Source organism: Zootoca vivipara, chromosome 11 (genome assembly GCF_965207765.1).
Source record: "Zootoca vivipara chromosome 11, rZooViv2.hap1.1, whole genome shotgun sequence".
Lineage (NCBI taxonomy): Eukaryota > Metazoa > Chordata > Lepidosauria > Squamata > Lacertidae > Zootoca > Zootoca vivipara.
The window spans coordinates 19,928,158-19,953,797 of NC_142594.1; the positions used below are offsets into that span (position 1 = coordinate 19,928,158).

Consider the following 25,640-nt stretch of genomic DNA (forward strand, 5'->3'; position numbering starts at 1 on the left):
CAACAACAACTGCACAATCCCAACAACAGTGATTAGCTCCTACCCGTCGCACAGGGACTGGGAGGGGATTGTGTGTATGTCTCACCTGACTTCCTCCTTCCCCGGGGCGGCGAGGGAGGCAGAGAGAGGCAGGCGCGCACACAGCCAGCCAAGCGAGCCAGCCACTCTTCCTTTCCAAAAGCAGAAGCATTCTCACCCACCCTCCGGAAAAAAAGAAAGAGAGAGAGAGAGAAAGAAACAGCCCTGAGGGAAAGCGAGGAGAAGGGGGAACAGCAGGCGGAAGTAGGCAAGGGAGAGAGAGAAAGAAGGAGAGAGAGAGAAGGGAAAAGTAAATAAATCAGTCGGCAGCCAAGCTTCGACCCTCTTCGCCTTTTGCTCCGTGGAACCCGCGGGCAGCTTCTCCCCTCGCGCCAACCCCGAGAGCGGCGACAGCAGCGGCGGCAGGAACATCAGCAAGCGGCGGTGGCGGCGGCAGCAGCAGCTTCACCTCGGCTCCTGCACCGACGTGGGCCAGCCTCCGCAAGGGGGAGAGCCAGCCAGCGCAGACGGCCCCGGCCGAGCCTCTCGTGCCTCCGAAGCTTCTTCGCCAGAGCAGGAGGAGGAGGAGAAGCGGGGAGGAGAGGAAAACAACAGCAGCAGCAGCAGCAACAACAACAACAGCAAGAGAGAGGAGAGGGGGAGGGTGGGGAAAAAAGAGAGACGCGTCTCTGCGGACTGGGCTGAGAACTGCGCGTAAAGCAAGAGCCCCGCGGTTTTTTTGGACACTTCGCTCGCCCTGCTGCCTGGCGGAAGAGTGCCCAAAGCAGACGGGCGCCGCCTTCTCGTCGTCGTCTTCCTCCTCCTCGCCTCAGTCGCCGCCTTGCCAAGCAGTTCAAGAGTGAGGGGGGGCGAGTGGTTGTGTGCGTGCGTGTGTGTTTGTGTGTCTGCATGTGTCTATATATGCGGGGTGTGAGTGTGTCTGCGCGCGCCCCCTCCTCCACCACCACCACGACGTCGTCGTCGTCGTCGTCGTCCTCCTCCTCATCTCCGCTCGCGCTCCTTCCTTTAAACGCCCACTCCCGATGGGTGAAAAGACAACTTGAAGTTCAGTGCAATTAACTTCGCCGGCGCCTGGGAAGCTGAAGGTGTCGCCCAGCCTCGCCCGCCCTCTCGCTGCGCTCTCATGAGTGAGTTTTCCGTCTTTCTTCCTTCCTTCTCGCCTCGGCCGCGCGCGCTCGCTCGCTTACCGAAAGCCCAAGTTTTCATTCTAGGCTTAGGGAGACTTGGAATTTGGTGTGGACAGCCGGGTGGGATTGGATTTGGAGAAGCAGGGTTTGTTTTTATGGGTGGGTTCCTGCTTTCATTTAAACCGCAGCCGAGTTCCTGGTAGGGAGACGCTCTCCGTCTAATAATTCATTTTTACACTCGTCTGGTTTCATCGGGGGAGCGAGTGGCTTCCACCACGCGCGCACGGACACCTGCTTTATTCACACGCGCGCACACGTACCCTACACATATAGGGGCGGGCGGGCGGGCTGCTGCCTTTTCCGAGTCAAGAAGTTGCCGGCAAGGTCCCTGGAAAGTTTGCCTCAACTTCTTGGAACCCACGGCCCGGAGTTTTGCCTCAGTTCAGCAGAGGTTTACATTTCTGCGGCACGGGGATGCTTGCCAGGGGGGATGCTCGAGGGAGCAGGAGGAGGTGGTGGGGAAAGTCGGCGGCGCAGGAGAGGGGTGTGCGCGCGCGAAAGGGCGGCGGCGGCGCACTCTGCTCCGCCGCCGCAGCCGCGTGGAAGTGAGGGAGTTTTAAAAGGGCTTAGTTCTGAGCTGTTGCTGGGAGCGGAAGGAGAGCAGGAAGATGCAGGACCGGGAAGAGGTCAGCTGGAGGTTCGTCTTGGCGGGAAGGACAGAAGTTCTTGTGAGGGGCTGCGGCGGCGTCCACTGGCCTGCCGGTGACCTTTGGAGGCGGCGGCTCCCCACACAGGTGTACTTTCTCTCTCTCCACGTGAGGTCCTCCTCTTTCCCCTGGCAGAATCCTATCCTGCTGTTTTTTGCCCCATTTCCTTTTAAAGAACTGGGTGGTCCCCGAAACGGCATCAAAGGAGCCAAAGAGGAAATGTAATTTCATTTTTGGTATTAACCTATAAGGGAAGCTTGCGCTGAGAAATTTCGGAAGGGGCCAGCTGGATCGCTTTACCTTACACCAAAAGTCGCCCCGACAGGGTCCTTTCCTAGCCCCCACCCCCACCCCCTCGCTCGTAAAGCATTAGTTGGTCACACGGAACCATAGTCACTCGAGGCATGTATTATTAAGTTGTATCATAGTAATTAGGTGTTCTTTAAAGTCCGAGCCAGAATTCGGTTTGCTCGCTTGAGCTCCCTATCTCTTGAGATCTGCCTCTGAAAAGCTTTGGCAGTGACAGCTTAAAACTTGTGCCTGAGCTGAAGTTTCTGTGGCGGAGAGATCCCGTGGCTACTTACTGAAGGCAGTTTCAGCCTAAGTTTCATTCAGGTTAGTAGTTCTAGTGCGAATTTGTTGGGCAGAACATCCTTAACTTCAGAGTAAAGAATACCAAGGTGAAAGCATATGATGCATTAACCGACCGAAGGAGATGATTCAGAAGCCAACCTTTATTTCTCCTGAGCATTATTTTGGTCTTGTACATTCATACACTCGTCTGCTCCACTCTGCTGGCAAACATTGGCATTCAAGCTTACATTTTTGACAAATGTGCAGACAGGAATAGCATGAATAGACATCTTAAATATTAACAACCTAAGCATCTGTTGTGAAACAAATTTAATATATTTACTCTGTTTTTCTCACATTGTTAAGAAAGGTTACAATATGTGCAAAATTGCAACTTTAGTTGGCAAAAGGAATTGACTGGGGAACCCCCCCCCCCCCGCTGTGTCTTTGAGAGTGTTTGAAACAATTGCTAGATATGAGGATCTTAATTTGGGCCATTGTTTTGAATAGAAAATGTGGGGAGCAATTCATGTTCTGCAGATGCATGAATATAGCTTAATAAGCTTAGGCATGTTATAAAACTTGCTTTTCTAATCTGTTCTGACACTTAGTTGTGTTTCAAATACATGAGTTATCAATTAGAAACAACAGCACATATACGCAGAATGTGAAAAATGCAGATACACAAGAAAGCATTCTGTGTTTGCATACTTAGATATATAAAGTGTGTCACATTATGTAAAGTCATTATTTGCAGTTGTTTCTTCCCCTTGCATCAGATAACTAATGAACAAAAATTATTCCAAAGTATGTTCCAAATATACTAATAAAATGGTAGCATATACATCCAAAGCCATAACATTCCTTTTGTTTTTCCCAGAAGTTAAAAATATTTCTTTGCGTTAAAATAAGTATATTCAAGCCAAAGCATGTAAATCGAATGTGCTTGGTTCATGGGGCCTAAAAAGGAACTTTCCATTTTCATATGCTTAACTATTGATCTTTTAAATTGCATAGGAATTCCTTAGAGGGTTTATCTTGTACTGTATCTTCTAACGAGAAAAGTAAGTTCAGGATCCTTACATACGTTATGGTAGAATCATCCCTGTATGCAGTGAGGATACATTAATCTGATGGAGAAAATGTGCCACATTATTCAAATGCTGAATTGGAATCTGACACAGAGAAAATGTTTTTGGCATGCCAGGTTATGACTTGTGTTATAGGCCCATGAGGTCAGCTGACAAGCACCTGTTCCGTATCAGAAATCTTATCATTACAAATATTGCTAAGCGAAGCAATACCTGCAGAGTGTTGCAGGTATGCCTGTAATGCAAAATCCCTAATGACAGGTGGAATCTACAGCACTTGTATAACTTGTACAGAGAAATCATTAAATATGTATAATTTCAGTTTTGGAATGCTTCAACGTGCATTCAGAAAAGCTCACTATATTAACTGTTCCAATTTCTAGAAAAGGCACAGTTTTGCCAGATTTTTTAAAATAAGAAATGAATAGAAGAGCACAAGATCATGGCATATTTCTTTATTTAACATTATGTGTGAGGAAGAACTTGGGTTGGTTTCTCAGTGTGACTAATATATACTGTAGTAAAGAACTTGTAACTTATCTGTATTAGAAACTATTACAGAAGGCTACATTCTAAGAATGACTAGTCTTACATTGAAAATATATCTGTTTTTTAGGGAAACAGCCCCAGCTGCTACTAATTTTATAAATACATATTTGCTTACATGTTAATTAAACATTAAACATAAAATAAATTCCCTTCTTCTTGTTAGTAGATATAGTGTGTATTTTACAAGCTCCATTACGTCTTGATTCTTCCATATTTCTAAATGTCTGCTGAAATATTTCACATTTCTAACTGCCATCATCACATTTTAAAGCACCAGTCCTTTACAGGGTTGATGGAATACTTCTGTGTTTAAGACACAAGCCTCAAGTCTTTAGCTACCTGGGCAGCTGAGAGATTTCCCCTTTTGAGCTCAGCTATGGAACAGAATGGATAGTTCTGTTGGCATTTCTGAAGTCAAGTACATTAATGTTCCTTAATGCTACCTCCCGATTTCATTTTAATATCAACCTGGCAGTATTATCCATGGCAACTGAGTCTTCCTTGTTTACATATGGGGGGGAAAGTTTTATCATTAGGGCCAGGGGCAACTTAAAGGAAAACTCCATGCTGCTTTCTGAGGCAGGCTGGTGCCGATTTTAAAGAAGCACTATTTAGTTTTATACAGTAAAGACAGGATAAGATGCTGTTTCTGAAAAGTAATATGCATAGCAAGTTGCACACAGCATCCATTTGAGCTGTTGACTATAAGGGCAGAAGCATATTATTAATAACTGAAAGCACATATGTGTATGTGAGGGAAAATGTTCTGCAAATCTGTCACTACGCAGTCTAGTGCATTTTAAAGAGCTTCACTCACAACGAAGTCACTCTCGTTTACAAAAGATACTTACAAATTTGATTGCTAAAGAAGTTAAAAGTGCACGCTTTAACTTTATTTAAGAACTTAATATGTTCAGAATTTGTGAAATAAAGTTCAATATCATGCTTCAGGTGTAAATACTTTTTAGCTGTTATACCTTTTAGTGAATTATGATGTGGTATTAACTTATCTGAGAGTAAGCCCCATTGAATTCTGTAAGACTTACTACTGAGGAAATATGGCTACATTTGCAGCCTACAGAATTCATGGACTCTTATACAGAGAATACAGAAGAAACAGTGGTCACTATTTCAGGGTTTTCTAAGAAGTGCTATTAACTTGCAGGCTCGCCACAGTTCCTTCCTAAATAGATTGCAGAATATCTGCTAAAGTATTTACTGACTTCTGCGTGGTGGCTGCCTACCAACATCTACTTTCACATCAGTGGGTAGAAGTTAAATTTTTCCAAGAATACTAATCATAGCATAGGCTTCTAAATGGCACATAAGTTGAGACTACTGTTACCAAACTCAGCTATGCCAAAACAATATTTTTAGAGTACTGCACAAAGTTGAATCAGGAGTAATTCTATGGACACAAGTCAAGTTAAATTCTAGAAAACCTGAGATCAGAAATAAAACCTGAAGAAGTTAGGTGTAATACACATGATGTAGAATGTTCGACTGTGGCATACGTACATCTTACTGTTAATTTCCGTTTTGCTGTTGTTGACTTAAGTGTTATATCTGACTAAGACACAGTAGACCAATAGACTTAAGTTAGTTATGATTTTAAATGTGTCAACTCTGAGTATGACTTAATGAAACCACGCTTTTCTAAGGTAGAGTACAACTGCAATCCTTAAGATTAAATTCTGCTGACCTTAATAGGACATTTTTTTCTGAGTAGGCATGCGTCAGATTGTGTTGTAAATGAGTTGACTCCAAATATAAGTTCACGGTAAGATACAGTAGCATTCACATTGCCAAGGTCTATTTATAGATTTTACACCTTTATCGATATTTTTGTAGTTCTGTTAAAGGACTGGATACTAAGCTCTTGAAGCAGTGACCTTGGATTCTCACATACACAATTTACCGTATTTTCAGGTAGGCTACATGCAACTCGTAAAACAGGTTTTGTACATCCCTTGATTGCTCCGCTGAAACCTTTTCCCCCAATGCATTCCTGGGGTCCACGGTAGCACTAGGGACAAAATATATTGCTAGGCTTGGTTTCACAGGTGGGATTGAGGCATACCTGTATACACTTTATCTGGAAAATGTTCAGATATTTCTGGGGTGAATGGCACACTGCCGTATAATGGCAAAACATTGTGGCTATAATTATGTAAAGAGAAAACCAAGGTGTAAAGAATTTCCTTGCAACCGAGAACCTTTTTCAGTGGTTAAAGTATGCAAAGGATGTATATTTAGTATAATATATGAAGATATCTGCTTGTTACAAACAAATTTCAGCTCACTAACAGGACAATTTTTAATTTTAATTTGGAAAAACTGAAAAATATAATGTTAAAACATGTTATATGGTGGCAGAAAAGAGTTGGTGCCTTTGTTTAGCTGTAAAAGCATAAAGTTCCCCCAAAGCAATCAAAATCCAGCTTTCACGTTTAAAAAAAATCAGTGTCATTTCTCAGGATTCACTGGCCTAATTCCCTGTCCTTATCAGTTTTATGGCTCTGACCCTATAAACCAGTCTGGCAGAGAAAAATTCAGACTGATAAGGTATCAGTGCTGTGCCATGTGACCTGTGACATCACACGGGTATTGCAGGCCTAGACAAAACATGAATCAATGTGAGAAGCACTAATATGCTAGACTGATGGGTGGATAACATACCTACTTGATGACCATTTTGGAAGTGCTCAGGTCCACAAAAGGCAGCTATGCCTATATGATCATACAAATCTAATACCTGCAATTCGCACGAGAGACAGCAGAGGTATACAAGTGTGAAGCTTCAATTCATGCTGCAGCTAAATCAGTGAAAGCCATTTGATAAGCTGTTGTCAATTAGACCTTCATAACATCACAGCCTGACAGTTGTGCAATGCAGTTGTCTGGCTGTGTTGAGGCTGAAGCTTGGCTTATCCGCTGACAGGGTGAGTGCATTGGCCAGTACAATAAAGTTATTTGGATTGGATCGGTAGTGCCTTCCTAGAGCTCCCTGGGCACGATTCGAAGTGTGATCATCTTGTAACCATATGTTTTCATTTCCACTGAACCTGTAATCTCATTACCTGCTGTAGTTGAGCTACCCATTCGGTGATGGAAATGAGCTCTTGCATGATGTTTAATATGACCACTGTGTTTCAAAATGTACCTTAATTGTCCCAAAGCTTCTTTTCTAGTGACCTTTAAGTAAAATCAAAATGAAAGCCACAACACCATACCAGCAAAATGGGTTTAGTGTGCATGTGTCTTATGTAGTTGTTAAATAAAGACATCAAGCTACGTAGAAAAAGATTCCCTAAATTTGCCTGTTGTATTTTTCAGGCTGTGTGTTTCACATATAGGTTCTGTCGCTTTAAAAATGCAGTCTCCTCTATTTGCCCTATTAATTGTTGATATGTTGCCATCCATGAGACAAAAATTAGAGCTGTAATTAAATAATCATGTGATGCTCCTTAGTGCCAGTGAGAGCAAACTCATTTTTCCAGGCCCTGATGGTCACTGATTATTGTATTAGTACGGGCTTGCTTTATTATTTATTTTTTTGTGAACAGCTACGTGTGTTAACCACTGGCCTTCTTTTTAAAATTAAAGAAAGCGAGGAACGCTAAGTCAGTTAATTGGCTAGTAGTCCACAGGGACTTTAAACAGACTTGCCTTTTCTGCTTTTGGTCACGTGATTGGGAGAACTACATCAGTGATGTGGTTTGTGTGCCATTTAATTTACACTGGTGTTTTGGCTGGGGTGGATGCATATGGGGAATGCCAGGAGAATTACAAAAGGAGCAGGGTATTAAAATTCAGAAATGATTAAAATTGAAATAAAAGGATGCTGCTTCTTTGGCAGTACTCTGGCAGTCATAATGACACACAGAGATTAGTTTCCACCTTCATCTTTTCCTTCTTTTTCATTTCCTCTTGTTTATTGTTGACATATTTTCCTTATGCCTCTGCTTCTCATCTCTGTGTCTCTTTCAAATATTCCTAATGCTTTTCCTCCCTTTCTTTTTAGTATGGAGAAGCTTACTTAACCTTATTATTACAATAACAGAATAGCTTATTAATATTTAATATCCATGTGTGTTGACATTTTTTTTTAAAAAAAGTTGGGTCACCTCTATTAAATGGCATGTCATTTTATTGTTTGTTAATCCTTGTGTTGCTGTTAAGAGTTTCTGAGATACCTTCTTCTTTTAGTGGCGATTTAGCTTGTAATATTTAAACACCTGTGTTAAGATACTTGAAGGAGGGGTAGAAAATAACTTATCAGTCATGGATAATCAGTTATGCATGAATTCAAATTTAACAGATGGACGTTGGGAGTTAAAAATTTCTCGTTTGGCTTCATGGGGTTTTTTTTCCTGTTTGTGCGACACCTGTCTCTTATGTATAGATAAACATCTAACGTAGTTTACAGTCTTTCTTAAATCTTTGTGCATTTTTTTCCCTTGCGAAAATTCACTTCTCGCCGATTCTCTTTATATTTAAGGAGCTCTTATACAGACTACAGTCACTTGTGAAAACATGCTATTAGACATCTCAGTTGCAAATATATGGCACGTCACGGTTCAAATGTATTAACCCAGTTCAGAAGTCCCTACGGCATTACAATTGAAGAAAGGCGACCTGCGCATATGCGGTGTATATTTTGCTGCAATGTGCTTATGCAGTTTTGCATATTAAGGTTATTAATATAGATTGTGAAGTGATACATACATACATTCCAAAATGATAAACTGGAATATTGTCTAAGAATTTGATTTAACAGAAAATTTGGCTACCTATACTTCATTATCCAATGGGCAGAGTTAACAACAGAGACTTGCTGTAGATTACACTAGTTAGCCATGTAGGGCATCACATTTGAAAGAAGCATTTCTGTATAATGGTTAGACTTACATACTCAGGGATTCCAGAAAATTTCAGCTAGAGAACTGCATGATTCATTTAGAAACTTGCGCAACTTTATATCTGCACCAAGTTAAGTGTCGAGGCGTTCCTGCTGTGGATATTGAATTAATCTTGGGTTAGGTGAAAGCTATCATTGAGCTTTAAGGAACCAGAGAAATTGAAAGTGGCACCTAAGGGTTTTGCTTTCAACAACAGATTATTATGAATATATATATATTTGGTCCAAGAAAACATGAACACGGAAATGTGAAAAAAGAAAAGATGATAAACCAGTTGTTGGTTTCTTACAATGGCACTAACCACCATAAATCATCTGTAGTTGGAAATCAAGCAGCTATAATGTATTCACCCCCTATATACCCCCCAGCCACCACGACAACACTTATGAAGTGCCTTAAGCTTATGTGAGTGTGCACAAACCTATAATATCATGTTTCTGATATGCAGTTTCATAGAACGTATTGTGTTGCTGTTTGTGTCTATTAAAGAATATTTGGTACTTTGGAAACAGCAGTACAAAATGTGGTTAAGTTGTGTTGGATTTCCTTTCCTCCTTTTAAAATAGAAATATATATTGGTTGTATAAGGTTACAACTCAAGTCTTTAATTATAGAAGTTACTTTTCTTAAATTTTCTGCATTTTAAAACCGAACCATGATGAAGAATGGCAGAGAGAAATCTCCAAAATAGGAACCTCAGAACAGCGAAAGCTTTAAATATGCATTTGGGAAAATGCTATCTGCTTTTAAGTGTTATTGTACGGGGAAAATTTTGTATTAAAAGGAACTGTGAAGGGCAATATTTCGTGCAAATGGTTTTGAGGAAATAAGCATAGGCTGAAATCCCATGCATGTTTACTAAGTCCCATTGAGCTCAATAGGTCATACTCCTTAGTAAGTGTGCTTAGGATAGCACCTATAGAGTATTTATTTTGCTCAGCATTGCCTTTAGTCTTGCATTTTTAAAAGAAAATATCAACTAATGCATATTATTTTTAACAGGATATGTACTACTGTGACTAGGTTATTACTCGCAGTCTTACTTGGGTCGCAGTCTTGCATTTTCCACCTACCTGTCAAACTTGTCCCCGAAGTGGTAGTAGAGGAGATAATTAACTGGATCACCAGCCAGATACAGCTACTTACCCCTGCATAAGAGGGCCTATTCTCTTATGCTAGGTTGCCCAGGAGCCTTATTTTGAAGTTCAGGTACACAACGGCTGGAGGTAGTATTCAACAAAGTATTCAACAAATTAAGGAACTTACATCATGTTCCTTGATTTCAATGAGTCTGCTCTGAGTAAAATTCAGCTGAATGTTTTTCCTGATCCATATGTCACAGTAAGCCAAAATGTGGCTTAGTGCAAATGCATGAACATGCAGGTGCCAGAGAACAAGCTTGTTGCGGCAATGAATCATAGAATTGTAGAGTTGAAAGGTACCCTAAGGGTCATTATAGTCCAACCCCTCCCCAATGCTAACCCCCCTGAAATCTCAGCTAAAGCATCCATGAGATGGCCACCCAACCTCTGATTAAAAACCTCCAAGAAGGGGAGTCCACAACCTCCCAGGGTCTGAGACCATTCCACTGTTTAATTAAGCCATTAAGGTTGCTTATTCCTGGTTAAGCTCTCTCCAAACTAAACATGACCTATAACCAAGGTTTGTTCTCTTTTCTATATAACCTTCAGTTACCTTTATAAAGAAAGCTTTTGAAATTAAACAAATCTACTACTGGCCTTTCCCTGAGGTTAGATACACAACAGCAAGAAAATGGAAGAAACCATCAGATTGTAAAAGCATCTATGCAGATTTTTAAAAAAGAAAATGAAAAAAATCATTTCTTTTAAACTCCTTTCCTTTTATTTTCCATGAAGATGTTCCTTAAAGCCTCAGCTCTTGCTCGTTCTTCATCTGCTGTTGTGTTTCTCATGTAGGCTCTGTAGACCACAAGGTCCCAGTTCTGTTGGAGACTGTCTGACATTAGCAAAAAAAAAAGAGAAGATACAAATGTTGCATTATTTCTCTCTTTGTCCTGTGCATGATACTTTTTGTTTTTGTATTTTAAAAAAAATAGATGGTCAGAAGAAACGTTGTAACCACTTGGGTATTCAAAACTCACCTGGTTTTGTGTTTAGATTTTGGGAGATTTGGAGTAGTCACATTGCCAAAAGGCAGAGGTGTTGCTCAAGAGATCTGGGCACTGGATCTAGGGATACAACACCTGGAGGGGAGACCATGAGGCATTTACAGGCCTTCCTGAAACTCACTGCCGTGAAGACTTAGCTCTCCCTTCCTCAACTCCTAAGGATGCGAAAAGGCCTTCTCTTTCTTTGCCCCATCACCAGCCATGAAATCTTTATTCTCTCCTCCGCAAGCTTCACGGGGACCAAATGTCTTCCATAGGCTTTGTCCTCCCTATTCTTCACTCCCTCTGCTACTGAGACAGTCCTCTCACTTCCCCCACAGAGGGAATCCTTATCCTTAATTTTTGCCCCACCAGCCACACAGGCTTTTTTACCCCTCCTCAAGTCCTGCAGAGACCACAAGACCTTTTAAAAGCCTTCTATTCTATACTATGCCTTAGCATAGAAAGTGTGTGGATTCACACCTGCAGTTGTTTGCTGCATGTACACCTGAAAGTGTGGCAGAAGATGCATGTCTATAAATATAACACGCAGTAGATATGCATCATGGAGTTGCAACCAATCACAGTCTCCCAGCACATGTGCGTTCGCCACATGTCCCTTGAGTGCTACCGGCTGTGCATCTTTTTCATACTTCTCATGTTTACCACAGCAAATATTTGTGTGATGCAGCAAACATGGCTCCTGCATAAACTTATGAATTGGCCAGTCCTAAGAGAACTGCTAAAACCTGACAGCTTAAAAACAATCTAACTTTGGTAGGATCCTATCTCTAACTATCTGAATTAATTACCTCCCCAAAAACTCCCCTTTCATTGTTAACAGCAAGCTAAAAGTATCTTGGTGAAGGAAAAACGTTTAAAGTATACAACATTTCATTTCTTTTATTATTGACCTACTATTATGCTGCTGTCTTATTTTCTTAAGGTTGAGCACAACAAAAACTTAAGAGCTCTTTTAGAGGGTATGGTATATGTGGCTAAGAGAATGATTACAACTCCTGTTCTTGGTTGCTTTTTGTATTAGGTTCCTGTGAATGTGATATTGTACACCTCTTAGATAATTTTAATTCTAATTTACAATCAGTTGATACATTTTTGAAACAATCTCAGTCCTGTGAATTCCTGCTGCTGTGCCGGAACTTGTTTTAGTGCAAACTTATTGGGAATATGATTCCAGTCAACATCCCGGAGTCTTTTTCGAACTGTGAGCTTCACACTGGTGCCACAGTGAATTTGGTCCTGTTATTTTGATGTGTAAAGAACAGTGTTGTCACTCCCCTGCCTCCACCAGGACTGCAGTTTAGGGGAAAGCTGGCAGGAGCTAGAGAATATCTGGTTCTGGACAACTCATCCCTCAGGGTGATTGTTTAAATGCTTCAGGTTTTCAAATAGGGTCCAACTTGGTAATGAACAAACAGAAATAAACGAAGCTGTTTAAAAGGGATCAAAGACTTGCAGGAAAATTGCACATAAAAGAGCATTTGAAAAGAGATGCAATATATAAACGTTTATATGCTAATGTCAGAAGCCTTGAAGCAGAGATGGGAGGATTTGAGTGCTTGGTACTAAAAAGAGAATATAGATATAGTGGATATATCAGAGACCTTGTTGGAACAGTGAAAATCATTTGGATGTGGATCTCCAAAGGATATAGAATCTTTAGAAAGAAATGTGCTGGGGATCATGTTGGTCTGTATGTCAGAGGGCACAGATTCCCCCCAAATAAACAGAAAATGTAAGATGCACAAACTGCTCCGCAGAATCACTGTGGGTGGAAATGCTAGGTGCCAAAGGTAATTTAGTACTGCGGGCATACGATCAAAGCCCCTGATGAAAACTCAGAAATCAGGAAGGCAGGCCGGAGGGAGAAATGTTGAAAAATAGGTGGCTAACCCTCACATTCACTGGCTAAATGTACATTTAGGTTTTGCAATTGTGACTTTAAACAATTATAGTGTAATCCTATGCATGTTTACTCAGAAGTCACTGTGTTCAGGGGGGCTTACTCTGTAGTAAAAGTGTGGTTGCGATTCCAGCTGTAGTCACTTAGACTAGAGAGAAGGGAAGTTTTAGGCTTTATCCTGAATGGTGCTGAGGACCTGGCGCAAGACAGAAGCACTGTCTAGCTGCTCAAGTGAACTATATACGTACATACTAAACATATATTTTGAAATGAAATTTCAATTTGGCCAGGATTAATTTCAAAATTGTAAATTGAAATGAATCATCATGGTGGAAAATCTTATTTACTGGCAGTTATTTAAAACCACTATAATCAAAGCTGACCTAAAATGCATGCCACAGAATAAGAGAGGTGCAAACTTTTCTGGATTACCCAATAGGCAGACTATGTACAAGTTCAGGGCACCAGCAAAGCATGGCACCAAGAGAGAGTGTGTGTAAAATTGATACTTGATTAAAATAAAAAGGAGCATCAGATTAGTCATAGTGAGAAAAACCAGATCCTTACACTCCTATTGCACACTTCTCCGACATATTTCTGTTTTCTTTTTATTACTGTACTTCTCTCCACCCAAACCAGGAAGCGTCCTACTAACGTAGATTGAAATAATACGAGGAAATCTGATCCTGTCATGTGTTGCAACGAACCACCTTTTATTTATTTTTTTAATTGTCCAATCTTGCATTATAGTATAGTTTTTATTTTTGAATTATAAATGGGGGGGAACACCATAATCTTCTCTATGTTTAGGGCCTCTAAAGGTCTAAATCTAGCCTTTTCGGACAAGCAAGTTCAAAAGGATGACCGTGTTGTTAACAAACAGAGTTTAAGGAAGCTATAAACACAAGCATATTTCTTTTAAAAGGGAGAGCCCAATAAAGGCAATAAAAAAGGAGTAGTCACTCTGGTAAAATAAAAATAATTGGACAATAAGGCAAGGAAAAAGAAAAAGCACTGGAAGAGCACTTTTTTTTAAAAAAAAAACCAATAAATATATATATAAAAAGTAGAATCAGAAAGTCAGTTCTGGACCACCAGATGACAAACTGAGAAAGGTTTACTGAAGTTATCAAAGACTGCAGAGAAGCCAAATTATTTACATCAGTTTTCATGTGGACACTATTAGATAAATACCCGTTGAGGAGAGGTGTCTGAAGAATTAAGACAGGTAGAAGAGAAAAGAGATGAAGTTCTGATGCTAAGAAATTACAAGATAAAGTCACCATGTCCAGAAGATACCCAAGAATTCCTAAAGAGCTCAAATCTGATATTGTTGCTTTTTGAATAAAAATATGCAAATTATCACTAAAAGCATATATCCAGGAGAATTTAAAAGTAGCCGATGCGTCGTTGCTTTTGAAAAAAGAAATATATAGGGGAGATAGGAAATTACAGACTCATTTGCCTAATTTCTCTACTAGGTAAATTGGTAGAAAGCATTATCAAAACCCAAATTATGAAACATATGTATAAAACAACCCTTGGTTAAAAATAATGCAAGGAAAAGTCCTGTCTCACCAGACTTCTGAAATTCTTTGAGAGTATTGACATATTAGAATAACCCAGTTGACGTTGTTTTTGAGGATTCCAAAATGTTTTTGACAAAGTCCCTTCTGAAAGCTTCCTGAATAAAATTATTCCAGATAGGGATAAGATGAATGGGCCCTGTTTTGTGCCAGAACTGGTTAAAGAACAGGAACCAGAGAGTAAGAACAAATGGACAAGGTTTTTATGATGGAGGAAGAAAGCAAGCCCTCCCACTCAAAGACCTGTATCATCAGATGAGCAGTAAGGTAGCCATAGTTTAGTTGTGGGTGAGACCATTAATTCAGGATGGAGAAAATTCATACAAACTTTCAAGAGCTTCAAAAGTCCTCTCCCAAGTGGCTGACTGGGCAAAAATATGGCAAATGAAATTCCGTATAACAGAGTGCACTGTAGCCATTCTTCCTTCTCTCTCTCTCTCTCTCTCTCTCTCTGTGTGTGTGTGTGTTTGTGTCTTGATGGAATGTAAACTGGCTCCAACTATCCGCAAAACATAGCTCAGTGCAAAGCCTAACTGGAAAAGAATGTTAGACTAGATGGACTCTGGACCTGACCAAGTTCATTGACACATTCTTGCTATTTATTTATTTCTGGCCCAAAACATCAGCTGGAAAAAAAGTATTGTCCCTTTCTACAGTTCCAGTTTCTGGGTTGGCTACTCTAGTGGGTAGATGCATTTCTGTGCATCCACATATGCTGGAAAATGTGTGGAAGGAATACAGGGTTGTCTAGAAGTTCACTTGTGAAGGATGGTTAGCTGAAGAAGCTGAACACCTGCAGTAGCAGTCGTTGGATGGGAATTGATGTGGCTCTTTCAGAACCATCATTCCGGTTTAAGTTCATACCGGTTGTAATAACAAAGAGCAATTGTGATCATTTGTTGTCTTGCATAACTTTCAGGGGAGTGATTGTATAGAAGCTGTTCATTTCTGTTCTCCTGGTGAGAGCAGGAGAGGTTAGGTGGTCTCTGGGTAAGAGATGCAGGAAGAATGGTAAAGGAAAATGTTGTATTGCTCTATGCACTTTTAGATAATGTTTTATTTCAATTCAGAGGAAGATAGTAGGAGTGTGTGTGTGTGTGTGTGTGTGTGTGTGTGTGTGTGTGTGTGTTTAAGGCAAAAAAGCTCCCCTCCCAGTTTATTTTTGGTAGATATATAGGTGGAAGAGATTTCATGGAGGGTGGAAGGGAGGAGATGAAGGTGGGCCTTTTCATAATTCATTGTGTAAGGAAGATACAGCCTTGAAAAAATCACGAGCCAGGTAAAGAAATGGAGGGTGTATTTTATTATTTTATTGGCAGGTAAACCTGTGTCTTCTGCTTTACAATTCCAAATCATTTGGGGGTGGGGAGTCAGCAATAATCGAAGGCTTGATTTTGGATGAAAATGAACTGTCTGTGGTCTACTGTGACCCACTTGCAGATAAAGCATATTGCATATGTTGCAACATGAAGGAGGAGTCCATGATTCTTGGAATAGTCTTGGCTGATTTCACTTGAGGATGGCAACAGGAGCCTTGCAGATGTGCTCTTTTAATTCTTTTAACCAGTCGAAGAGAGCTGTCTCTGCAAAAGAGATGTTTCTGTCCTCTTGAACAAGGCAATTGTGATAACTGTTGCAGTATCTACTTTTGGATCACCTGTATTGCAATAATTTGCATTCATTTTTCCTGTCTGCCTTTTGGAGGCATCACTGAATAGGTGGTGGCTCAGCAGTTCCAGGGACTTTTAGATTAAAAATGGTTATATCTTTATCAGGTCTGAATTGCTTCTCAGTTTGATTTTGGATGCAATTTAAAGTGCTGGCATTTACCTTTAAAGCCCTAAATAGCTTAGTTCCAAGTGCCCAAGGGAAAAACTACTCCACTGAGTTCTTCGGGACATGTCCTTTTTCTGAGCCCCTTCTCTGAAGCCATGTTGGTAAGGACAAAGAGCAAGATATTCTCAGTAGTAGCTACAGCTCTTTGGAATTCCATCTCCAGTCAAGCCCACCCAATGGACTTTGTCTTTGTCTTCTGGAAGATAGTTCAAACTTCTTCTATTTCAGAACAAATAGTGGATGTCCTTTTAATGGACTGTTCCCTGCCCCCATACATCAGATTTTCTTGTCTCTTATCACTTTAACTGATATTGTTTTAGATATGTGCAGTGTAATTCTATACATGTCTTCCCAGCAGTAAGCCCCACTGAGTTCATTGGGACTTATGCCCAAGTAAGTGTGTGTATGATTGTACCTTTAATGCTGTAATACTCCCTGAGGGTCTTTTTGGATCACAATGCAGGACATAAATGTTAAAAGTACATAAAATAATATTTCCAACATACATTTTAAATGTACGCATCAAAGAGACTACCCTATCCACTCTCAAATACCATGTTCCAAAAAGCAGATTTTTTAAAGATCTACTCCTCTTCCAGCTATTAACTCAAATCCTTAGCCTACTTATTATTTAGTGCCTGGAATAGACAACATTTAAACGTGTTATTACCGTTCATTATGAAATACTGAATTCTCTAAGATGCATGGTACTTAAAAACAATACCTTTAAACCACAGGTATCTAAGGGATTAAGTTGCTCTATGGGCCAGTTGTTTTTCATCTAGCAGACCTACTTATTATACAATGCTAACTTTCACCCTTGCCCATTAATTTTCATCCGAACTATATTTAGTAATTCCCTGTGTAGCACTTAAATGCAGGATGTGGGGTGGGGAGCCATTTGAAAAAGAGCTATGTTATCTGGAGATGCAGAGAATATCAGTCTGATTGGGTGACGTCCATAATGAAATATAGTGGTCAACCCAATGAAAATGTTTGAGAACTTCACTTTGTCAACTGTTGGTTGGATTGGGGAAACTTGCATATTTTTTTTAGCAATTGCTAAATATTTGTTTATCTTAATTTCTGTTGCTTCGTTATGCTTTGCAAAAAAAATCCTTTGCAGTAGGAAAGTCATCATGGGGCAAATGGTGGCAGGTTTAAAAGCTCTATACCTCTTAATACAATTGTGTGGGTACACAAGCAAGAGAGAGATATTCTGCTCATGTCTTGTTTGTAGGCCTCCCAAGGGGATCTGGAGGGCTTGTGTGACAAGAGAATGCTGGACTAGATGGCTCTGATTCAGCAGATACCTTCTTAGTATTTTCCAAAAGTAGGAAGCCAACATATCCAAAGGATGTTTTGTCAGTTGACAGGTGGTCATAACAGCAAAAGAAAAGCACCTTTCAGTGGGTCACTACTGTTACCTCAGAATATGTCCCGTATGCATAGTTTAAAATTCGCCTGAAGTTATATATGGTGCTCCAAGCTCTAAGACTGCCATCCTGTGCACATTTAAACTGCTTAAAGCTACTTTCTGCAAATATATTTAAGTAATTATTCATAGGATTTATGTCTGCTCCTTATTATCTCTCTCCTCTTCCCTTGTTTGGGTTTATATTACTTTTGTAACAGTGCTGTACTTAATGTGACATGAGGGACTGTTGCTAAAAGGAGGTGAAGAAAGCAACCCCCACGGTGTGCGCAACTCAAGATATTTGTTTGGAATCTCTTCATAATGAAAAAAACCCCACATGCCCCTCTGTAGTTCCATGCCACAGGGTTCCTATGACCCATCTGATCAACTACTAGTTACCATTTCAGAGCAACTTAGCTGTAGGTTAAGTTTCATTTTTCTTAGCTCTGACACCCAAAGATTTCTTCATCATAAATGTGTTGCAAATTATGTGCATTTAACCCAGGGGTCAGCAAACTTTTTCAGCAGGGGGCCGGTGTCCCTCAGATCTTGTGGGGGGGAGGGGTCGGACTATATTTTGAAAGAAAAAAAGAAGGAATTCCTATGCCCCACAAATAACCCAGAGATGCATTTTTAATAAAAGGACACATTCTAATCATGTACAAACACACTGATTCCCGGACTGTTTGTGGGCCTGATTTAGAAGGCGATTGGGCTGGATCCGGCCCCCGGACCTTAGTTTGCCTACCCATGATTTAACCTGTGCACATTTAGCTTTACGTGCTTGGCAAAAAAATAACCCAAAACAACACAAATTAAAGGGGTGGAAAGGGGGTGGGGTCCCGGCAAAAAGGACTTTGGCAATTCTACCCGCCATTGAACCCAATGGGTTTTGACTATATGTGATTTTGGCTTTAGGCTCAATCCCTGGAACATGACCCCCATGTAAATGGCAGACTTACTATACTGTTAATTTAAGGGAAATGCTTTTTCTTCATTTAGTCCGTTTATTTTACCAGTAACCTAGCTTTTGTATAACATGATCCACATTCTGCTTATTAAAATAATGTCTTGTATATAAAGTGGTTAAGATTGTGAGCTGTGTCTACTCAGAAGCAAGTCCCCCCCCCCCCCGAGTTAAATGCTGTTTACTTCCAGATAAATCTGTAAAGGATCTGTCTTATTGGTGGCAGATACACAAGAAAGGAATTTGCAACTACAATTAATTACAAGCCTGGAGAATTTGCAGCAGTTTTCATTTCATAGAATGCTCTCAGAACATAACAAAGAGAACATAAATGCAAAATTTGTGTGATCACTCTGAGAGAGATACAGCTTTTTTGTGGTATACCCTACTGAGAATATAGTACTGAGATTACAAACATGTATTGCTAATTAATACCATAACCCTAAAGCTTTGTATAGATGTTAAAGTTGGTGTTAGGAAAGGGCATGACTTGTTGGTTAGAGAACATGCATGCTAAAGGTCACAGGTTCAATCGTTTGCTACTCCGCAGAGGGATGGGAAATCTCCTTTCTGATGACAGAGCTGCTGCCAGTCACTGTAACCAATTCTGAGCTGGATAGAGCAATGGTCTGACTCAGTGATAAGGAAACTTTCTGTGTTTCTACCAAGCCAACTGTGGCAGCATGTTTTCTGTGTTAAGTGGGGTAGCACTATTTCATGTGCAATATAAATGTTAATACATTTATTAACATTTGCACCAGCTGCAATATAAATGTTAAAAGCATAAGTTATAAACTGGAAATCCCAATTCAAATAGTTGGATTTCAACTTATCAGCCAGCCAAATCAAGCACTTTCCCAGCCATAGCCTCCCTCCCTATTTGTGTGGGGATAAAATACAGACCTCGCTTACAAAACTGATATAAGCATTACTGAAAATAATGTGAAGGGCATTTAAGGAAGCATTTAAGCAGTTAAGGAAATTTTTACGAAATTGCTGAAAAGCCATCTAAGGTTCACAACAGGTACCAATGTATCTGAAAACTTCTTAAGATTGTGCATTGCTGAGTTTTCCCCAGTTGCACATATGTTTGGGTCTGATCATCTCTCATTTCTGTGCCACACTTAACTTTATGTGACTCAAAATGGTGCTCTAATCTGACCAATAATTTGCTAATATAATAACTTGTAAAGCCAATGATTAAGAAAAAAACCTGTTTGATCAGAAAGCAGATTCTAACTGTAATTGCAACTATTGATTCCATACAAATCAGTTACTGTACAATGTTGTGCATCTTCCAGTATTCAGATCTGTATTAACAAGTATTTCTGAAGCCTTCACATTTTCTTTACCATCATTGTAATGAGTGGTATTCAACTAAGTTTTACTCAGAGTAAACCCAGTGAAATTAATAGCCTTAACTTAGCCATGTTCATAAATTTCAATGAGTCCAATCTGTTGGAGTACCAGCAATCAGTCACAATGTAACTTAGGGATATAGCACTGTTACATTTGGCACACAAATTATTGTTTTACCCTTTAATTTAAAGATATGTATGCCTTGATTAATACCTGATCAGATGATCAAATAAAAATAACTGATAGTTTATATATTTTCCATAACACCCTTGCAAATAGCCAGCTGAAACTGGAAAACCTTTCCATGTCTGATTTGAGTGTATAAAATAAAACGAGTAAGTAAGTTTTGCTTGCATTGTGCTGGAGTGTTTTCTGTTCTCTATTTTGATATAAACATCATGCCCTGAGTTCTAAAAGTAAAATAGTCTAATTGGAATTTATTGCTGGGGCTTCTAGGAGGAATATTTTGTCCTTGCTATAAGCTAAAGAGGTAAAGAAACTAGTGGGTGCAGGATCAGCTCGGTGATAGGCTACCAAGAAACACAATGCGATGACTGTTTACAAATTGTATACAAGACGAACTATTCCCCCCGATCCATTAGTTTCATTTAGTTAATAAAATTAATATTTTACATAAAGTAACACCCCATTCCATATACCATAGCAAAATATTATTCCATGTGTACACCAATGTTTTTAAGCCATCTGTCCATAGCCTCTTTAAAATAAAAACACACACCATTTATTCTGAAAATTGTACAGTTAATGAGTATGTGCACCCTTGATTTAAGATAAGACATTTTCCTCTAATAGCCACGTCCCAAAACTTACTCAACCAGTCTTAAATTGCCATAATATTGTGTTTCCCACTTAATTTGGCTAAACAAATCTTTATTGCAACCAGCATGAGATGGATCAAGTCATGATGTTAATTTTGATTAATATTTTTTTCAGAATATAGCCTAATAGTAGTAATACAGTGGGTACCTCTTGTAGCATCATCCAATATTTTTTCAGCAAACATTTGCAAGAGGGGATCTATAGAGAGCTTTGACCTACGTTGTGGCAGGTTCCTAATATTGAGCCAATTCCCGATCCACAAGAAGATCTCTTCTTTTATTCCATGACTACTAAACTTTTTAAACTAGATCACCTCTTTCTATATGCTTTTTGACTCCTAACAAAAAATTCTAAAAGGTCCATGAGAAAATATTTGTCCTTATAGAAGCCATGCTGAGTCTTCTCTGGTGAGGCTTGTTCTACATGCTTAGTTATTTTATCTTTAACAATATTTTCCAGTTTTCCTAGGGCAGTCATTAAGGTAACTGGACTGCAATTTCCAGGAACCCCCCCCCCCACACACACACTTCTAATCCCTTTTAGAAATTGATGTTATATTGGCTACTTTCCAGTCCTCAGGTATGAAAGCTGATCTGAGGGACAAGTTATATATTTTTGTCAGAACACCAGCAATTTCACATTTCAGTTCTTTGAGAGCTCTCGGGTGGATGCCATCTGGATCTGGCGATTTGTCGGTTTTTATTTTATCTATTAGGCCTAGAACTTCATCTTTCATCACCACTATCTGCCTCAGTTCCTCAGACTTAGGCCCATTAATTTCATTGCGTCTACTTAGATATAACCCGTAGATTCTCATTTAGAATTCCTATGTCTACATTTCCATACCATTCAGTTTGCTTGCATCCCAAGTTTCAGACCATTACATAGAAGCAATTTGTGATATGGAGGTATATGCATTTTTAGAACACTAATATTGATTGCTTTTGATTGATATCTGTTTATCACCATGCTAGGTACTACATATATTTTTTTGTTTCAGGTTCATTACTTTATCACAGTACTCTCTTAATTTATCCTTAACCATGATATTCCAGGAAAGATACCTAAATTGTTGTATGCCGATTAAAAACTACAATGAATCCCTTTCATTATGATTTGGTGATTTGACATATGCTTCAATGGTTGAAATTATATTCAGAATTCAGATGAATGAATGCAAAGGACACACAAAGTCTGACTGGTCACCTATTTTAGAATGTGGACTTCGTTTTAGAGTTGATTGAGAAATCACTTAAAGTTGTGTACTTGGATTAAAATCAGTTTAATTTGGATTAAACAAGTATAAATACAGGTTTGGAATTTTAAATAGCTTGCTGATTACATTGTAAGAGGGTGATATCCAATTGTGGCTGTCTTCTAGTAGAATGGACTTTTGCTGGTGCGATAGGACTTCCCTTTCCCCTCTCTCCTATATGAAACAGTATACATAAAATCTAATTTTAAGCCTTTGGGACTGTTCTGAACCAAGTGGTTTGTGAGCCACCTATTTATTCATGGTATTGGAACTAAAAAGTCTTAAATGCAGATATTGTCTTAACTGGCTTGTGGCCTGTACTCAAACTTCAATGAAGTAATCGTCTTAACTCTTAAAGCTAATGCAAGTAGAAAGAGAAGACAAACTAAGAGCAAAGTTATTCTGGAGTAGTGTCACTGGTGTCCACGAGACTGTATTGGATGAATTGGCTTAAAAACTGCAAGCTTGGGGCTGATTCACATTCATGCATATATAGTATATCTATATTAAGTCCCAGTATACAGCCTTGCATCCAAATCTCTCTAGATGTTGTACAATAAGATGAATAAATTGGCCATTTCAGTTAAAACAAATATAAATGCATACATGCATACATAGGACTGGAGCAAAGACATCAAACCTGCAACTTTAATGTCTAAAGGACTGAACAAACAGCTAGACTTTCATCTGATACCTGAAGGTCAACAAAGTGAGTGGTAGATGAATTTCAGGGGGAAAGGAATTTCAGGGTTATGGTGGCCACAAAGAAAGAAGGCCCACTTAAATGTCCTCACCAAATTAACTGCTGCCAGTGGAGAAACATTGGCTGATCTCATACACAGATCATCACCTGATAGTCATTAGCTGAACTACAATGTAAGAACAGTTCTTGAAATAATGCAAAGGGGTGCAAAAGCATGCAACTGCTTGATCCGTGATGGGTGTTTTACGCATGCAGGTAAGCACTTGCATGTGTTGGGGATACTGAGTGATAAAGATGCATGTGTGAAGTCACCAGCAATAAATATTGTGTGTCTCTGGACAAGCCCACAGACACACTGAATGTTAAATTATTCCACCTTCAGCTGCACTCCTTGAAATAACTCTGTTGTATAACACTGTTATGTTTCAGGCCCCATGCTCTTTATTTCTAACACAATAATCTATTCTGTGCATTGCTGGCTGTTATAAATATTTTATACATTTCACCCCATTACCATTTTCTGCACACTCTTTGGTATTTGTGTTTACTTCAGTAGACGTCAGCCTATATTTCTCTGTGTAAGTTTGATGCTTTGTTCTGGTGTTACAGTAAGGTATGTGTGTGTTTAATACACTTGTTTTTTCTGTCAATTTACTAATTTGTACTCTTTCTGTGTTCAAAGTTCATAATGCTGCATTTTTCATTGTGCATGTTGTGAAAAAATCATCTTCCTGTTGCCTGTTTAGGAAAACTCCTTAAGTTTATATGACAGCACCCTCATGTCTTGTTTTTTAAAAAATACATTTGCATTTGAGGTAACACAAGTAAAGATTCTGCCAGTCATACACATCAATTAATAATTAGTCTAATCCAGAAGCCAATTATGTTGCTGTACTTGGGTTAAAGAATGAAGGAGTAAGATGAAAGTATCTTATATTTCAAGTTGTCTGGCTTAACTGGTCTCTGGATCACAGCCAGCATGCTTGTGGACTTGTATTCCTTCCCACCCCCCTATCATTATCGGTATATAAGCATCTATCCCCTTGGATTGTTTTCAGACTGTTTCTTCCTATCTGCCAGTGTGGTCTTCTTCCTTCTCTAGCTGGTACAGCATGTGCATTATAGTGCTCATAATTATAATTATTATAGTTGCAAATAAATAATTTACCACCTTCTGTACTTTTCTGTCCCTAAGCATTGGTCTTCCTTCCACCAATGTGGAAGGTATACTCTATTCCATTTCAACCAGCGACCAATAGCTTTCTAACTTGGAGAGTGTTCAGTACCACATTTTCATGTATTTGACTGTTCATTATTATTTATTCACGTGAACATTAAGCATTATATAATAATAATAATAATAATAAGAATAAGCAGCATTAGACATTTTTTTCTGGGTTATTAAAGATGACTATGTCTGCCCAGTTTCATACTGTCTTTGTACTGTTGCTCATTTCCAACTTTTCATCACAAACGGCAGTATTCAGTCCTTCTCCCTGTTGGATGAATCCAGCACTGGGACAGGACGACAAGGGTCCGATTCTTGTAATATTCTTTCACCTTGATGGAGTTGTTTTAATGCTTCTCTGCCTTCACTTTCACCCCTCCCTCAGTGCAAAACAAAAATTGAAGTATATGAAGTTCCTTACACTGTCAGATCGTAACTCCTGTGTCGTGGTATCCTGTCCATTTTCCCCATTTAATAGAAAAAGACTTCAAATGTCAACTTAACCTATTGTAGCCAACATGATTTACATCCAAATAAACATGCTTAGGTTTAAGCCTGAAAGTTCTCTTGGTTAATCCATTTTTTTTACTAGGTATCTTGCACTTACAGTCTGCAAGACACTTCATGTAAGATACCTGCCACCTTAACTATGGACGGTATCACTATTTACAATACCAGACATAGAAGTACACTGGAGTCTCAATATGGAATGACCCCACTGAATGACTGCCAATTGTTACCTTTTGACATGGTGCTAAGGACCCCCTACAAATGGGCGCAATCTGGCTTTTGCTAGGCTTGTAGATCCCAGCCCTAGAGATCCGAATTCTGCTTGCTAGTGGCAGGCTCCCAAGAAAAGCATCTTCAATGCAACCTGTTCTTTGTGCAGAACTACTTCCATGGAAATACAATGCAGTGCACACACATCCGTGTTTACAACAGGCAACGTTGCCTGCCCAAATGTAATATTTGCTTGGAGACGGGTCACCTGAAATGGCATGTAGACTGCAGATCTGCTGATACCCTGCCAACTTTTCGAAAGGAGAACTTTCACCTCTAAGGCACCCCCCGCCCCCGCTCCCAAACAAGAGTATACACAGGCGCACTACATCCTGTCTCCCTCGCTATGGAACCATGACTGCCAGCCATATGCTTCCATGCCTCGCAGGCACCTGCTCTCCCTCTCCCTCTCCCCCCTCCCCGTCCCCGGCGATCTCGCTGCCCGCACAGATGCCCGCGTTCTTCCGATTCCTACTTTGTTTCCAAGTCTGTTGAGTGCGCTACTGGCTGCCGGAGTTGCCTCCCTTCGCCTTTGGCACCCGATGGGCGTGCGTGCGCCCTTGCCCTCTCCTGCTTAGGTCATGGCTGCTATCGGGCTGATGTTGGGAA

At 39.9% G+C, this 25,640-nt stretch overlaps 1 protein-coding gene and 1 long non-coding RNA gene across 4 annotated transcripts in view; one reads left to right on the plus strand and one right to left on the minus strand.

The window, feature by feature from the left end:
• Window positions 1-588: 588 nt before the first annotated feature.
• The window catches only part of SATB1 (SATB homeobox 1), a 116,705-nt gene continuing 91,653 nt past the window's right edge, over window positions 589-25,640 (plus strand). The window contains exon 1 of one of the 3 annotated variants that reach the window (XM_035128727.3): window positions 589-1,166. In XM_035128727.3, coding sequence (XP_034984618.1) covers window positions 1,163-1,166 — 4 coding nt within the window. In that variant the 5' untranslated portion in view covers window positions 589-1,162. The remainder of the gene's footprint in view (window positions 1,167-25,640) is intronic. The other 2 variants (XM_088654339.1, XM_035128721.3) reach the window with 2 other exon arrangements.
• LOC148684220 (uncharacterized) lies at window positions 10,860-25,639 on the minus strand. Its single transcript, XR_015946444.1, has 3 exons — window positions 25,507-25,639; window positions 11,131-11,232; window positions 10,860-10,985 (listed from the first exon to the last, which is right to left on the minus strand). It is a non-coding gene; the product is annotated as an uncharacterized LOC148684220 (long non-coding RNA).